The sequence below is a fragment of the Seriola dumerili genome, unplaced genomic scaffold (assembly GCF_002260705.1).
Source record: "Seriola dumerili isolate Sdu_G_001 unplaced genomic scaffold, Sdu_1.0 BDQW01001087.1, whole genome shotgun sequence".
Classification (NCBI taxonomy): domain Eukaryota; kingdom Metazoa; phylum Chordata; class Actinopteri; order Carangiformes; family Carangidae; genus Seriola; species Seriola dumerili.
Genome location: NW_019175342.1, coordinates 238,149 through 254,222, shown reverse-complemented (window position 1 = coordinate 254,222; position 16,074 = coordinate 238,149). Strand labels below are relative to the sequence as shown.

General features: G+C 43.8%; 1 protein-coding gene across 10 annotated transcripts in view; it reads left to right on the top strand.

Moving 5' to 3' along the window:
* Window positions 1–16,074, top strand: part of LOC111237661 (nuclear factor 1 X-type-like) — a 110,937-nt gene that overhangs the window by 35,662 nt on the left and 59,201 nt on the right. For all 10 annotated transcript variants that reach the window (XM_022766840.1, XM_022766842.1, XM_022766833.1 and 7 more), the window contains one exon: window positions 518–1,049. In XM_022766840.1, coding sequence (XP_022622561.1) covers window positions 518–1,049 — 532 coding nt within the window. The remainder of the gene's footprint in view (window positions 1–517; window positions 1,050–16,074) is intronic.

Below are 16,074 nucleotides of genomic sequence, written 5' to 3'. Positions count from 1 at the left end.
TTTTTTAATATTTATTTATTTAGACAGGCACAAAAAATTTTACACTAATATTATAGAAAACCATCACAGTACATACTTAATTTTTTCTCATCTCATATCTTAGTCTTTCAGTATTGTGTTGTTCAGTGTTTTGTAAAATGTGTCCTTCAATGTGATGTGTCTGTGTTAGGTGTTAGGTGGAGAGTGTCAAGCATCGTTCCCTCTCTCTCTCTCTCTCTCTCTCTCACTTTCTCCCTCTCTCTCTCGCTCTCTCTGTCTCTCTCTCTCTCTCTCTCTCTCTCTCTCTCTCTCGGCGCCTCTCGCTCATTCTCTCCCTCCGCTCACACAGAGCAGGCGCCGCTCCTCCATGCTGCGCGCCGGTGCTAACTGCCTCTCTTCTCTCTTCCCTTCCTCACCCCCACTCCCTCTCTCCCCATCCTTCTCTCCCCCATTCTCCCCCTCTCTCTCCACTGCCTCCTCCTGCTTCCCTCCCTCCTCCCTCTCCTCCACGCTCCCCCCATCCTCCTCCCTCATCCAGGATGAATTCCACCCCTTCATCGAGGCCCTGCTGCCCCATGTCCGCGCCTTTGCCTACACCTGGTTCAACCTGCAGGCCCGTAAGCGCAAGTACTTCAAGAAGCACGAGAAGCGCATGTCCAAGGAGGAAGAGCGCGCAGTGAAGGATGAGCTGCTGGGGGAGAAGCCAGAGATCAAGCAGAAGTGGGCCTCGCGCCTGCTGGCCAAGCTCCGTAAGGACATCCGGCCTGAGTTCCGTGAGGACTTTGTGCTCACCATCACGGGGAAAAAGCCCCCCTGCTGCGTGCTGTCCAACCCCGACCAGAAGGGCAAGATCCGTCGCATCGACTGCCTGCGCCAGGCCGACAAGGTGTGGCGGCTGGACCTGGTGATGGTCATCCTGTTCAAGGGCAGCCCCCTGGAGAGCACGGACGGGGAACGGCTGGTCAAGTCACCACAGTGCACCAACCCTGGCTTGTGCGTCCAGCCGCACCACATCGGAGTGTCCGTCAAGGAGCTGGACCTCTACCTGGCCTACTTCGTCCACACGCCAGGTATGTGGCCAACTGGATACTAGACAGTAATAGGGAGGGATGCCAACACACAAACACTCTATGTATGTGCACATAGATGTACACACACATTTGCATAATTACACACAGAAGCTTGTGTGGCACATAATTAAATAGAGAAAGAATGGCAGAAATAAAAATACATGAAGACAAACGTAAGTGTATTAAGTTTCAGATACACATTAAAATTGTGTTCCACATTAATGAGAGAATAAATTACAAATAAATCTGATAATAAATGAAAATTGCGAATTCAGAAAAGTGTTTATTTTACAGAATTATAAAATACAACAAACGTGTATCCCTGAGAAACAAAATGAAAATACCCTCTTGCTCTTGTTGTTTTAACAAACAGCAAATAGTTTTTCTTTTTGTCTTTTTTTGTTTTTTCGTTATTTTCATTGGTGTTTGTTTACATAACAACATAGTAACAGCAGTAATAAAAAGAATATGTGAGTCTGTCAAGGGCATTCGCCCAGCGTGCACTGGCAAGTACATGTTCATTTTTTTGAGTGAGGCATTCGTGGCTTCATACGAGCATGTATTTTGTGTTTTTTATAGGAAGGAATTTGCTTGCCTGTGTGTGTGTGTGTGTGTGTGTGTGTGTGTGTGTGTGTTTGTGTGTGTGTGAATGTTTTCATGAGATGATCACCACTTTCAAATTGTGTGTTTTTGTGCGATGAGCGAGAGTCACTGTTTATAAGATCGTACTCAGTCTGTTGAAGTGTATGTGCCACGATAAGGCCATTGTAGCCAGGGATCGTCATTTGGCCACAGCCCAGATTGGTGTGTGTGTGTGTGTGTGTGTGTGTGTGTGTGTATGTGTGTGTGTGTGTGTGTGTGTGTGTGTGTGAGTGTGTGTGTGAGTGAGTGAGAAAGAGAGAAGCAGCAGAGCCGCGAGTCTCCTGCTCTCAGGCCGCAGGCTGCTGCCGCCTTCACCGTCTGCCTGAACGCTAGCACCACGTTGGACCTGGCTGCCAAACACACACTCACACACAAAATGCCAGTGCTCACAGACAGCCAGTACTATTGCAGCCACCTTCACACCCATACACACATATACAAACACAGCTAAAAAAAGATACATTCGGTAAAAGGAAAAAAAACAAAACAAAAAACAACTCTGTCATCTTTGTAGCACACTTTCACACGTAGAGCCAAACACGGTTTTAGTCACGATTGCGTACGCACACCCACACAGCACACACACACGGCCAAGGACTATCATAGATACAGTTTGATACAGCCAAACATTGTTGTATCTCAGCCACCATCATGGATACACACACTCACACACGGCCAAACATCGCTGTAGCCTCCAGTGCGCATACTCTACACACACCGCCAAAACACTGGCTGTGTTGTAGTTTTTTCCCCACATTGCAAAAAAACACTATCACAGCAACCACACACACACACACACACACACACACACACGAAAGACATTTCACAGCCAAATCCTCCAAATACACACTACTTCACCATTTGCTGGCTACATATACAAACACATGCTCATGACCTAATATTATCTCAGCTGGAATTTTCTGGAAATTTCAAACAGTGACTCAACCAGCTTCACACACACATGCACATATATATACAGCATGCCCCAGTCACTGCCCAAATACACACACTCACTCTCTGCCCAGGCAGAACTCTTATGCTCTTATGGTAGCCGCTAACATCAGTGTAGCCAAATGCTATCACAGCCACCGCTCAGTCTCTCTCTCTCTCTCTCTCTCTCTCTCTCTCTCTCACTGACACATACACACTCACAAAATCTCGGTCCAGGCCAAACACCTCACACGGCCCGAGCCAAACCCTGGCAGCAGCTCCAGCTTCACTCTGTTGGTCTGTCTGTGATAGTGATAAACCGTAGGTAGCGGGCAGTCCTGACGATCACTAAGGAAATCTGTCTCACGGTTTGAGTGATAATTTTTTTCTGATAAATTGTACCGCAAATATAATTGATTTTATTTTTTCACTGACTTGTAATTTATTAAAACTGAGGCAGTGCTGCAAAAAAAGAAAAGTGTTTTTATAGTGGATGAGTGAGTTATGTTTTGCGTTTTAATAACATTTAACATTTAGCACTGTTCATTATTTTTCTTGTAAATTATCCTCTTAGAATACACAAAATTATAATATTATGTACGTTTAAGCTTAGCTCAGGAAGAATTATGTTTGCAAATTAAATATACTCTTAGAAGAACATTGCTTTGTCTTTGCATTTTTAGATTTGGAAGAAATTATTATGATAGTATTTGGTAGTTTACTCTGTATAATTAAAGCAATTTGTACCTAAGTATTTTTAGAACCTACCAATTTTTCAAAACATACAGGCAAAATGATTCTTCTGTTATTCTGGATCCAGGAACAAAGCCCAGTCCACGTACCCACAGTAAATTTGTGGTATTATATTACATGTATATAAGTGATGTAAAGGTTTTGAAAATAAAAATAGTTAGCGGTGGTAGCTACAGGGCATTATGTTTGACAGGTGCTCCCTCGATTGAGGGAGGACCGCATAGTAAAAATTGAAAAACTATTCTATTTTCGGTTTTCATATGGACTCTGAAACTACACACATATAAACTGTAAATGTGTCATGGCAAATTTTCCCCAGCTCCTCTGACAAACGTTAGCTGTCCAGTTTTCAGTTTGTAGCTGTGCACTCATCATTACAGTACTTTGGTTTACAGCAGTACAGTAAAACACATGGCTGCTTGGAGGGGCTGCCCAGTGCGCTGCCCATTCATAATGTGGACTTACTGTGTGCTCTCTCTTATCTTATCTGGCTAATACAGTGCGCCTCGGTACTTTTATCTGCCTCCAAAGAGCCCATGCTCAGTTTAAGTTCTCGTTGGAGAGACTCTTTGGGGTGTACAGACAGAGGGAGAGACAAAGGGCAAACCACTCTCTGCAAACCTGCCATGAGGTCGCCACTGTTACCACACTCGCCTCTCGTTCACTTCGAAGTTGTAAAGCGTATTTGTTAGCAAACAGACATGAAGGCCTGAATTTATGTATTACAGTGATGTGCGGTTGCGTGGTTTTTTTTTTTTTTTTTTGGTTTTTTTTTTTTTTTTTTTTTGCCTCAGTCACACAATGAATGACAAGATGTGCTCATTGTTTGTTTTTGTTTGGCTTGCGTTTTGTCAGTCTTTAGCATCTCTGTCTTCCTCGCTCCTCTTTGATCCCGTGCACACTTTTGTTTTGTCTCCTTAAACATCGCCCTCATTGTTGCTCTCACAGAGGTAAAGCCTCTGCTGATCTCTTTTGTTTATATTGTAGGAGACACAGAGAGAGAGAGAGGGAGAGAGAGAGCGCGTTGGAAAGGAGAAGAGGCTGCGATAGTGATTGTTCTGTTTGGCAGCGCCCGAGCCCCGTTGGTGTGGGAAGAAGAGAAAGACGTCTTGTGTTTTGTTTATGACAGAGTGGCAAAAGCTGCCACGGGGAATCTCTGGGCTTGCCGTCAGGCTTTCTCAGGCTGTTCTGCAGCCAGCCAGCCTTTGAGATCCTCTCTGTTACGGAGCATAACACACCGCAGCCGTAACAGAACAAACCATGCTGCCACAATACACAACCTTCTCCCCCTGTTTTTCGGGCACCTCAGATAAAGAGCAACAAACCAGACAGGGCAACGTGTCTTTGAACCTTGTAACTTAAATACTGGCAGAGAATAGAGGAGAGGGCAAGAGTGGTTGTGGAGCTAGCTACAACGAGTAGGGCATTATTTTTAGTGTTTTATGAAGTGTGAATGACTGGTATTATAATGAAGATAGTGATCTCTTGGCCCGGAAGTGCCAAAGGTCTGCCAGAGAACAACAAACTGGCAAAGTCCCTTTGATAACCCATGAATGGCCTGTGTTGGATAGGCTTTGTTCACGGTACTAGTTTAGATATGATTCTCACTTTTCACTTTTCACTTCTCACTTCTGACTACTGCATGGGTAGGTAGCAGTAATCATTTAACTGCTTCTCATAGGCTTCAGTGGACTATTTGATTTACAATCTTTGTGCTGTTTTAGCTTAAACTCAGCACATTTCTGATTTATTCAAGGTTGGAAAAATAGAAGATTAAAAAAAACACATTTGTCAGGTCCAAAGTTAGCTCAGTGCACTTAGTCATACTTTGGACCTCATTCTTACTGCTTTTTTTTTTCTTTTCGTTCTTTTGTACACTGTAAGTGTGATGATGAAAAGATGTTTCAAATGTGTTTCCAATCAAAAGTGCAGTACAGGAAATTTGCAGTCACTCCGAGGGAGGTGTGAAATGTGCTCGCCGTGCCATTTCTGCCATGACCGCTCCACACTCCACGCTCTGCGGTGCCAGATCCCGCCTCCCTCTCGCTATAGCAGTAGTCATGCCTTGGACGACGCTGTGAGAAAGCCCAGAGAAACCCTAGTGCTGCAGCCAGCCCCCCACTCCCGTGGCCAACTCACTGACCACAGGAAGGATTCACAAATAAAAACCCCACTTGTGTTCATCAGTGAGGAAAACTCCCCGAGTATCGTGGATTTATGGGGGAAAAAAGAGCAGAAATGTGGGAGAAGGAGAGAGGGAAAGTAGGAATAGGAGAGGGAGAGAGCGACAGAGAAAAAGAGAAGCATCCTGACAGTCATGGCTGACATGATGAATGGCTTGCGATGTGTTAAAAGTTGACAGGGTGCTCTGATGGATTCCACAGGTTCCCACTGCTCTGCAGCTCAGTATTTTTTTTTTTTCTTCTTGTGAAAATAAGCTGTTGTTAATTACTTCCTGGATCTCTTCTCCGGCTCTCATGACATCACAAGGGCTGGGTGGACTGTCCTTGTGTGTAAGTGTTTTTGTTTGTGTCTGTGTGTGTGTGTGTGTGTGTGTGTGTGTGTGTGTGTGTGTGTGTGTGTGTGTGTGTGTGTGCGCGCGTGCACATGCACAGCTCAGGATGACCCTCAGCAGTGAAGTGAGCATTGAGTTTTGATTAAATGAAATCTCAACACCAAGGGAGTCGGTCAGGTCTGGGCTTTTGTATTGTGTGCGGTGGGAACGGGGCCCACGACGGCTAAGAAAAGCTCTCCACATGCAGAGCGGCTTTGGCATCGTTAAATGTTCGCTCATGGCTCTCGTTTAGCCAGGCTCGCATCTTCTTCTGCGTGTCTCCGTCTTTCTGTCTGGCGTCAGGGGTGCGTTGAGGTGGCTGCATATCAAATCTGAAGGGTTAAGATAGAGGGAGAGCCCCGTCACATTAGAGAGACAGAGTGAGCAGGAGTCTTCTCACACTATTCTTGGCTTCGGAAAAAAGTCTGTGTATTTGGATAGCTAATGGTATCGGGCTAGCCAAAGCCCTGTTGTGTGCTCATTCGCTCCAAAACATGCACACACACACACACACACACACACACACACACACAAAGACACGAGGCTAACATTGGGGTGTCACAGACGTACATAGATTGATCCAAAACCTCAGGGTCTGTGTTTATCTCATGAGACCATGATGACACAAGCAGACTCGAGGGAAAATTAAAAAAAAAAAAAAACATGAGAAAGGCAAGTCAAAGACAATGTTGTTATGTTTGGTCTCCCATTAAATTGACCAGTGAAAACTGGCATGCTCCGTGATTCGGTGCCTTTGTCGTAGAAACAGCTCCCTGCTTTTTTTTTTTTTTTTTTTTTTTTTTTTGGTTCTTATATAGCGATCATAAGCCTCAGTTTCTTTGGCTGTGCCTGACTCGGGAGAAAGTAAAACCCCCTGAACATTTCTGGTCTTTCCGCATCTGTTCCCTTTTGTGTGAAGAGTTTCAGTGTTGGGAGATATGCGGTAAATAGATTATTCCAGTGAAATCGGGAGACCGTCATCGTGGTGGAACAGACAAATGAGGCAGTTTGTGCTATTTGGCTCTTTTTTCATTCTCTGATTCCCTCTGTCTTTTTGAATGAACTGAGCCGTCATATTTTTTCTGTCTCTCCTCTCGCGAAGCTCCCCATTGTAAAGGCAACACAGGTAGAAAAGCAGAGGAATGGGTATAGATGTTTTTGAGCTTTGTTTTCTCCATTTGTTTTTCATGATGGAAGACAGAAATCGATGTCAAATTAACTATTACACGTTTTCTTCATAACTAATGGTACATGCCTTTTTGTGTGCCTTTGTGGTATAACACTTTGATACAAGATTTATCATTTTGAATTACAGCTTACCTTGTTTGTGTAGTAATTTATTTCCACAAAATGGTGGTTATATTAATCTAAAGTTCCCAGATGCTTTTTTTCATCTATATATATGCCCAGATATAATGTGCTAAAATTAATTTGTAGAAATACATTATAGAAATCAAAATACATTCATCTTCTTTTATTATTAAAATCTGATAAATACAGTAACTATTTTTCTACAGAATTGTATTTATATAAATGCTTAGCAATTTTTTATTTTATCGAAAGGAAAAAAGGGCGTTCTCACACCGCTGAACTCAGGATAATACCTACTGTTGAGATTTAATTACACATTAAAACACATTAACGATTGTCATATAAAAATGGGTGTAGGCTAAGCTAAGCACGCAGTGATAAAAACTGCATTCTTTACTTGAGCTGAGTGGGCTTTTTTACATTTTTTATTTGGAAAAAAAAAATCCTAGAGAGAACAAGAAAAGGGGAGAAAGAAGGGGAGAGAAAGGAGAAGAAGAAAGGGAAAGAAAGAGGTTATTGAGAAAAGAGAGAGTCAGAAGCAGCGAGGGGGTGGTATTGTCTGTATTAATACTGTGTCTTCCCAGTGCCGGGTCTCTTTTCAGGCTTTTGTAGCGGCGCCAACCATGAAATGTGTCTGTCCCCAAAAACCATATACCCACTCAGGAGGGTTTCCCGACCTCAGAGAGGCAGAGAGGAGGAGGAGGAGGAGGAGGAGGAGGAGAAGGAGCAGGAGAAAGAGTGCAGTGGCCAATGCTCACTATCAGGCAGGCCAGCCAGAAAGGAGGGAGAGCCAGGGAACATGGCTTATTCACCGGGCTGCACTCACAGCGAGGCCCTGGCATCAGCTGCTTAGTCTGGCTAACAACGCCATTCAGCACCACACAGCCATAGTCATGCTAGAATGAGAGTCACAATACTACGTCTTAAATCCTAAAGCACCATTGCGTTTCTTTTTCTTTGTTTTTATTCAGTTTTTCCCTTACAGTTATTTTCCCCATAAGAAGCGGCTTTGCTTTGAGTTTTTGTAGCTGACCAAAAAGTTTGGTTCATTCTGATTTAGAAATTTAAATAAGATAAAAATAACCTCTATTATTTTATTTTGCACATGTGGGTTGAAGAATAAAGAAATTATAATGTGGGCGAGTTTAACCCAGCAAAGGAGTTTGATGTTCAGAAAGTGAGGGGAGTTGTTAGAGGAGTTGTGTCGGCGGCCGTTTTTGGCATGATGATATCTCTCTGTATGGAAGACGCCAAATTTTCATACACAGTTCCTGCCAACCTCCTCCCTCTGATCCTCGCTTTCTTCTCTTTTCTTTTCTTCCTTTCACTTGTTCCCCTTTTCTTTTATTCCTCTTTAGGGTTCAAATGAATGCCCTCCCCTAGCCTCATTAGCACCCTGGACTCCTGTTTGCAGCTACAGAAAAATGTATAATAACTTGTAAGCACAAACATTTTAGCACTCAATGGGACCATTATCCTTGTTTTTCATGAAAGCAGGCCATCATGGGCTGTGAGCCTTGACTGTGAGTGCTTTTTTTTTTTTTTTTTTTTTTTTTTTTTTTAAATTGTCTAATGTTTCTTTCATTTACTATGCAAAGATGTTTTGCCACCAGCCATTCGGTTGATATATCTTTACAAAGCCTGGCATTCTGTCTGTTTAACACTATATGTACATTTCACATTTGCTCACAGTTTGTTTTAATATATTGACATAAAATATTTCCAGTAGAAGTATTTTATGTTAGCTGTGAGGCTTGATTGGAATGTAGTTTCTCTTTTGTTTTTGCGCAAATTTATTGCTTTCGCTTAATGAGATTCTCAGAACATTTCATTTGACGACTAATTAAGTTTGGTCACTTACTTTTTTTGGTTAAAATGTTTCACATCATACATGGTGGATCGTGCATGTCCCTGTTCCAGTTGAAAATGTCTTCGTCGTTTCGCAGCAGGCCACTCTCGTCCTCCTTGAGAGACAACCTACATGAGGGCATCGTTTGGTGTTCGTTACACCATGAGAAGAAGAGCGGTTTAGAGGATACAGAAAGTGGGGTGGGGGTGGGGGGTAGGGGGGGGGGCGAATGAGCGAGCTAGCTGAGAAGCACAACAGAATGCAGAGAATCAAATTTGGCATGCGTCTGTGAAAGCGAGTAAGCTTCAAATCAGTTTGGACACAGATCTAGGACACTAGACGGGGAGAAGAAAGCAGGATGAAACGGGATAGGGAACGACATGGGATTGAGAGGGGGGGATAGTGTGTATTACGTGATATGGTGTTTCAGCGGATGGGGGTGGGGGGGTGTAAGTTAAGTAGAGGATGAGATGGTGGGTGAGGTTGAGGGTGAGGAGAGTGGGTGGGTGGGTGGTGTAGATGTCCCTCAATGACGACTTGAAAAACAGGCCGGTAAATAAATGGAGTGGCAGTAAACAAGGCTCGGCGCTTTATCAAAAGACTCCATTCATCTATGAACAGGAGAGTCTCTCTTTTCTCTGAGGAGACAGAGAAAGGAACCCACTGACGCTGACGAGAGGACGGCGCTTGTTTAGATAACAGGATGAGTTTGGAGTGGAATGGTTGGGGGGGGGGGGCAGAGCAGGTGGGAGGTGGACACAGTCTTAACGAGTGGGGTAAGGTGGGGGTAGAGATAGTGTGTTTTTGTTTGTTCTTTATCACCAGCGTGGATTCAGGGAAGGATTGTGTTTTCGGGGTTAGAATTGCGGGATAGGCCGATGACAGTATGTGTTTGTGTGTCTAGTACAAAGCGGTGTAGGGGGTGGTGTGCTTTTTGGCAAAGGCTTATGTGCCTGAATGCGCAGGCGTGCATGTGTGTGAGAGTGCATATGTGCATATGTCTCTGTTTGCTCATTATACATGGTTATTTTTTCCAGACTGAGTGCTGTGCTCTATTTTGCATGATTTACAGTCCTATGAGCCAAGCAGCAAGTCTTTTTTTATGGGACGGAGAGTTTGGAAGGAGCAGAGTCTTGGGGTCTCAGGGACACTGCGGTAAACTGGCCACAGCAAGGTGGTGTGCGTTGCTCTCTGCTTCAGCTGGTCGTAATTCAGCTCGTCAGCCTGTCGGCCAAGGGAGCCAAGTGTAAACTAAGTGGTAAAAAGTTCTTTTACGCATTTCTGTCATGCAAACTTTTTAATTAAGAGGAGATAAATTAATGAATATAGAGATCAGGGTTAAGTCACCTCCAACCACTTAGTGAATTATAACTGACAGAGAATCCAAGTGCCACCTTTCAAAAGCTTTAATTTAGCTTATATTTAATTGTGCCACACTTAAATGTGAATGTTAACACTTCTTTCTCCTTTTTAACTTGCCTTTAATCTTTTCAGAGCACATGTTGTTCATAGAAGTGGCCTTGCAGTGTAGGATATGAGATGTGCATCTGTCACTTGAACTTGATAAATCTGACAGCAGAACTTTATACTTTTCAGCTCCAGCTTCAGAGTTGTAGAAAACATATAATATATTCATCTTTTTATTCAAATTGCCAAGTGTCTCTTTTAAAAGTGCTTTTGTCTAGGTTACCAGCAGCATCCAGCATGCACGCACTCTCAATTTCTCTTTTGCTGCCTGTCTTTTATAGCTTATCAATGATGTTATTTTAATGTCCTTCCATTAACATATCTTTATCTAAACGGGCCTTTTTTATTTGACTCCTTTAGAACCACAGGATTGATTTTAAGGTTGCCATGGCACTCAGGAACCCCCCTCTCCTTCTCTCGAGCCTCTGTCTTGCCACCCCAAAGTCCCCCTCCCTAGCCCACCGCCTGTTCGCCTCACGTTTATTGGACCCAAATTCGGCTGGCACCATGGCAACCAAGGCTCCCAGGGAACCTTGCCTGGGTAGAATCCAAGGTGCCTCCAGGGTGGCACTGGCTGGCGTTGTCAGCGTCAACGGGCTGTCGCCGCGGCAGGTTGCTACGACAAGGCCAGCCTGGCTCTGGCGTGCCACAGCCGCGGCGGGAGTGCTAGCTTGCTAACCTCCGTTAACTAACTACCAGCTAACATGACCTGCCATATCCGGTGACATTAGCCACCGCTTCCACTGCTGCAGGCCTCGGCGACTGCAGCACGGGGGAAGCAGGGGAAGCGTTTCACCAGTACGCATATTGATGTGGCATGGCTGGGTGCCCAGCGCTGCCTCCCACATGAGAGGGAGCAGGAGAGAGAGAGAGAGACGAGCGAATGAGAGGCAGAAAGACAGCATAGAGATGCATTTTCAATGTATTATGAATATTATGTATATATGAGCATATACGTTTTTTTTTTTTTTTTGAACAATGCCTTTCCCCTGTGGTGTGTAAATATTCAGCTGCACATATTTGGCTCTGTGTGTCTTGCCAAAACGTGTATGATATTTAAATGCATGATTATGATGTGCACAACACTGTGCATCTGTTGAGGCAATATGGTTTTATGACTGATGCTGAAAACCATCAGTAGACCGACAATGTGAACAAGCGATGAAATTCATTCATGAGAGGTTGTTGTTTTACTGTATTTTTCTACAGATTGCTTATTTCGCCACAAAGTGTGTGAGTGCATGGCTTACTGTGTGAAAGTGGATGTATGGTCATCTGCTTCACTCTGTTTAATTGGAAAGCAAAACAAGCAGGTGACACACACACTCCTCATACTTAATGTGATGATTGTGTAAGTGTGATCCAGATTGTGTGCTAAATAGAAAGGACACTTGCGCATGTTTGTATTTATTTGCACTTCCTCCTGATACTGTAGAAAATCCCTGTGACACTTTGGGCGGGTTGTCTCATTGCATGGATTGGCACCTGGTGCATCCATGCACCTTTCCACACACGCACACGCATACAAAGCTGAAACCTGGCTAGTCCATGGTTAGGCTGGTACAGTAGGTAACCATGTGGCGTTCATCCTTATCTCAGCTTTTCTCCAGCTGGGCCTTTCCTGCTGTGGCACAGTGAGCTTAGGAGGTCCTGCTGACTTAGAGCGTCCTCACACTATGTCTTTTCAATTTCCCCTCCCCTGGCAACTGACAATTTGCCAAAGATATCAGGAGTAAGGAGAAAGTTGTACCTAGTGTCTATATTTAGGCAGAGCGGAGTGCTTTTGATACTCTTTAGCGAGCATAATCTGGGGCCAGGCTTTTTTGCATAAAACACCAGAGAGTAAGAAAGTTGGCATTATGGTCATAGGTAGGTAGGAGGCTGCCATGGTTCAGCAAGTGTGATTTTCCAATGAAAGCTAAATACAGCAAGCTGTCAGGTGCTAAAAGTGGTGCTTGACATTGTGAGTGAGACGATGAAAATGCGTGCGACTCTGTTTTTTTTAGATTATCAGCGCACAATGCAGCACTCCTTCTCCAGACGGCAGACAGAGACTCTGTAGTGTAGCCTGACTAAAAGTTTGCTGCTCCCTGTACAGTGCATTCCAGATCTTAACTGCACAGTGGTGGGTAGGGCAACACATTGACTCTGCAGGGAAGGAATGGATATCTCATCACCCTGCTTTCTTAAACTATGAGTCAGTATCCGTAATTGGTCACGGGCCAATCACTGCTACAGTAGGTTTCCACTTGATTAAAGTAGCAGTGTACAATTTGCCTGAGCTTGGATTCACATTGACGAGGAAAGTTTGCAAAAGGATTTATGGACAGTTTAGTCAGAACTTGGTGTCTCCCTGATAGTTCGGTCTCATCCATTTTTAACCACTACTTTGCCTCCGTGTTTTTTTTCCCCCTCTTTGTGAGGACAAAGTCAGTGTTTCTGCCTCACTCCTAAGTGAGTTCAGCCTGTGGCAGGGAAACAGTGGATTCGTCATGCGAGGTGTGTAAGGAGATATGGTGTGTGATCCATGACGGTGCTGGCGGCAGTGTGCATGCTCAGCGCTGCCAGCTAGTGTAAAGAGGCCAGAGGTAGAAAGTTGAAGAGAGGGAGAAAAGTTTGAGAATACGTTGTTTGAGACTGCGTAAACAGGAGATGGAGTATTATTAAGTTGCTCCGTCCTTGTTTGTTTCTTTCTCTAGTCTGTCTCTGTGTTCCTCCTGACCTGAAATTGGGGGTTAGATTGAGGATAGTGACGGACTAATGAGCCCCTTTTCCTGCAATTACCCTCCTTTCTCCTATTCTGTCTGTCTCTCTCTGTTTCCCTCTCCCTCTCAGATTCCCTGTTTGGTTTTGTCCGTTCATCTTGTTCTCTTTCAGCCTAATCAGTCTGTTTCCCTCTCTCCCTCTGTCTTCTGTTCCTCCCCCTTTTTTTTTTTTTGGCTGTCACCTTCTTAGAGAGTAGTGGTAAATCAAGGTGGCACTTCATCTTTAAAAGCAACATGATGGTCAATTAAAGAAATCTGGTCCTAATTTGCGGTAGATTGCTATCTGAGATGTTGGATGGAAACGCTGCTTGTTAATAAAGAAAAAATGCAGAGTTGTGCTCCCTTTCTCTTTGTTCCCTCCTTTGTTTTCATTTGATTGGGGGTTTTATTTTGGATTTCTCTATACTTGGGTTTAAAATAGTTTTCCTTTTTCTTTGTTTTTTCTCTTTTGAATGCTATCTGAATCACGGTTTCTCAGACTCAGGAGTACAGTTTTTATTATACGAGGTTTGGACAGCATATTTTACTTTATACTGTACATGAGTCTCGCTTATTGGCTTATTGGCAGTGAATCCTGGTATACAGGCTAATTCTTTCTTTCCACTCACTCACTTTGCGGCCTGAACTGCCTCTAGAACACAGGAGAACTTTTGTGTATGTGTATTAGTGCGTTTAACTGGAGGTGTGCATGAAAAAGAACATGATTTCTTTTCCTTTCATGGTGTCTGGCTGCTGTTTGTGTTTAGTTTGGTTGCTAGCCTGCTGTGTCTTCCTCCCCACTGCGCGCTGGACATGAAATGGAGCAGAATTGTCAAGGGTTTGGTTGCCCTTGATGCTTTTTATTTCTTTGGCGCGACGTATCCGCACGGACTGAATACCACCAACCCTTCACTGTTTCAGTCTCCTCGAGACAACGGGAAGATATAGATAGCTCTGTAAATACAATGAGTGTAGAGCTTCCTGCGCACTATTTTAGCAAAGTGAGATTATCTCATTAAAACTTGTTTTAAGCAAAATTCGTTGACCTATATTGTCTAACATCATTGTAAAGTGTGAGTTTTTTTTCCTAAAGACTGAATGATTTGTGTTAATCAACATTTCACTGTCAAGGCTTGCTCCAGGCTTAAAGCTGCATTGGCACTGGGTGTTTGAATAACAGCAGGGTGGCTTAGTGAGTCAGGTTAAAGCTCTGGTGGCCGGCAAGTACCCAACCTGTTTAAGTGGCCTTAAACAAGACACTGAATCCCTACCGGCTCCAGAGGTGCTACTCTGTAACCAACCCTGACCTTTGACCCCTCTGAGCATGGCAACTGGAGTAAAACATTTTTACTGGGGATCAATGAGGTATCACATTATTAGTAACTTCTAGCATAGCTCGATGCTCTTTGGATGGTAAATGCCTTGCACAGGTGCTAATGGGATGCTACCTTCTAGCCTAGCGCCAACTGCTTCACATCCTAGTCTTATGCCAAGTAAAAGTCACTCTGGATGCTAAATCCTTTGCCTAGTGCGCAGTGCTAACAAGCCCCAATCTAGGCTGATCCTTATTAATACAGTGGGTCATGATTAGCCTAAAAACTAGCATGCAGCTGCCCTTCATGTGGCCTGGTGTTATTGCGGGGTCAGCCCAGTGACAGCCTGAGAGTGAGAGCAGGATGAGGAAGAAGATGAATGAGTTGCTGAGTTCTGACTGTGTGTGAAACATGTGTGGCTGTTGTTGATTAAAAGTTGTTGTTGTAATTGCGGGGCTTAAAATGCCAGGTGGCGGATGTGTCCTGCTAATCCCCTATCTAATTTCGAGGTCCAGGGGTGAAGCTCTTAATCCGAAACACACACACATACTCTCTCTCATAGTTCTTGCGAATACACATACACATATGCACTTACACACACACACACACACACACACACACACACACACACACCCACAAATACACATATGCCCGTACACATGTTCGCAGTCCTCTCTGTTAATTGTATGCTCACAAAGTTTTGAAGTTCTCAGAAAACTGTTCACTTATTTGCATATGTTTATAATAATGTATTATATATGATAGAGTGCATAAATGTATGACGACACGTGTTACACGACACACTCCTACATGTTTGACCTTAACCCACAGATGCACTTTTATCTGTTTGTTTTTCCTGATGGACTAAGCATCTCTGTGCGGCCTTATGGCTGTGTTTATCCAGGATAGCTTTAATTGATGATGCACGCTGTCCTCATGTCTTATACCTCCACACAAACAAACATGTCGCACATCTTTTTCTGCTAGTCCGTGCCAGTCTCCCTCTCTCATTTGCTTCGTCTTTCTCTCTGCTGTGTTTATTTTTATGGCTTCAACAGTTTACAGGCCATGTTGCTGCACACTCAGACCATATAAAGGTACACTTGAGATAGACGAAAGTGTCACAGTGAGAGGGAGATAAGAGGGTTGACCGGCTGCTCCACCCTTTACCTCAGTTTACCCCTGCTCTGCTGCGCTCTACTGTATGTGGGTCAACCACACAGTGCACACACTGCACATAGTAGATAGCTACAGTATAACATGGAGAGACCTCATTTGGGAGGGGGGAAGGGGGTGTTACTGTCTACAATTGTTATCTTTATTTTTTTGCTTCTTTTGGATTTTAGCATGCTCTCTCTGTTTAGTTTATTCACTGTCTTCCATCGAGTGTTTATATAGACTTTTATTTCAGTTTAACTTTTGTAAAAGCTTTCACGTTATACTCAGGGAACTGCGGGGTAGT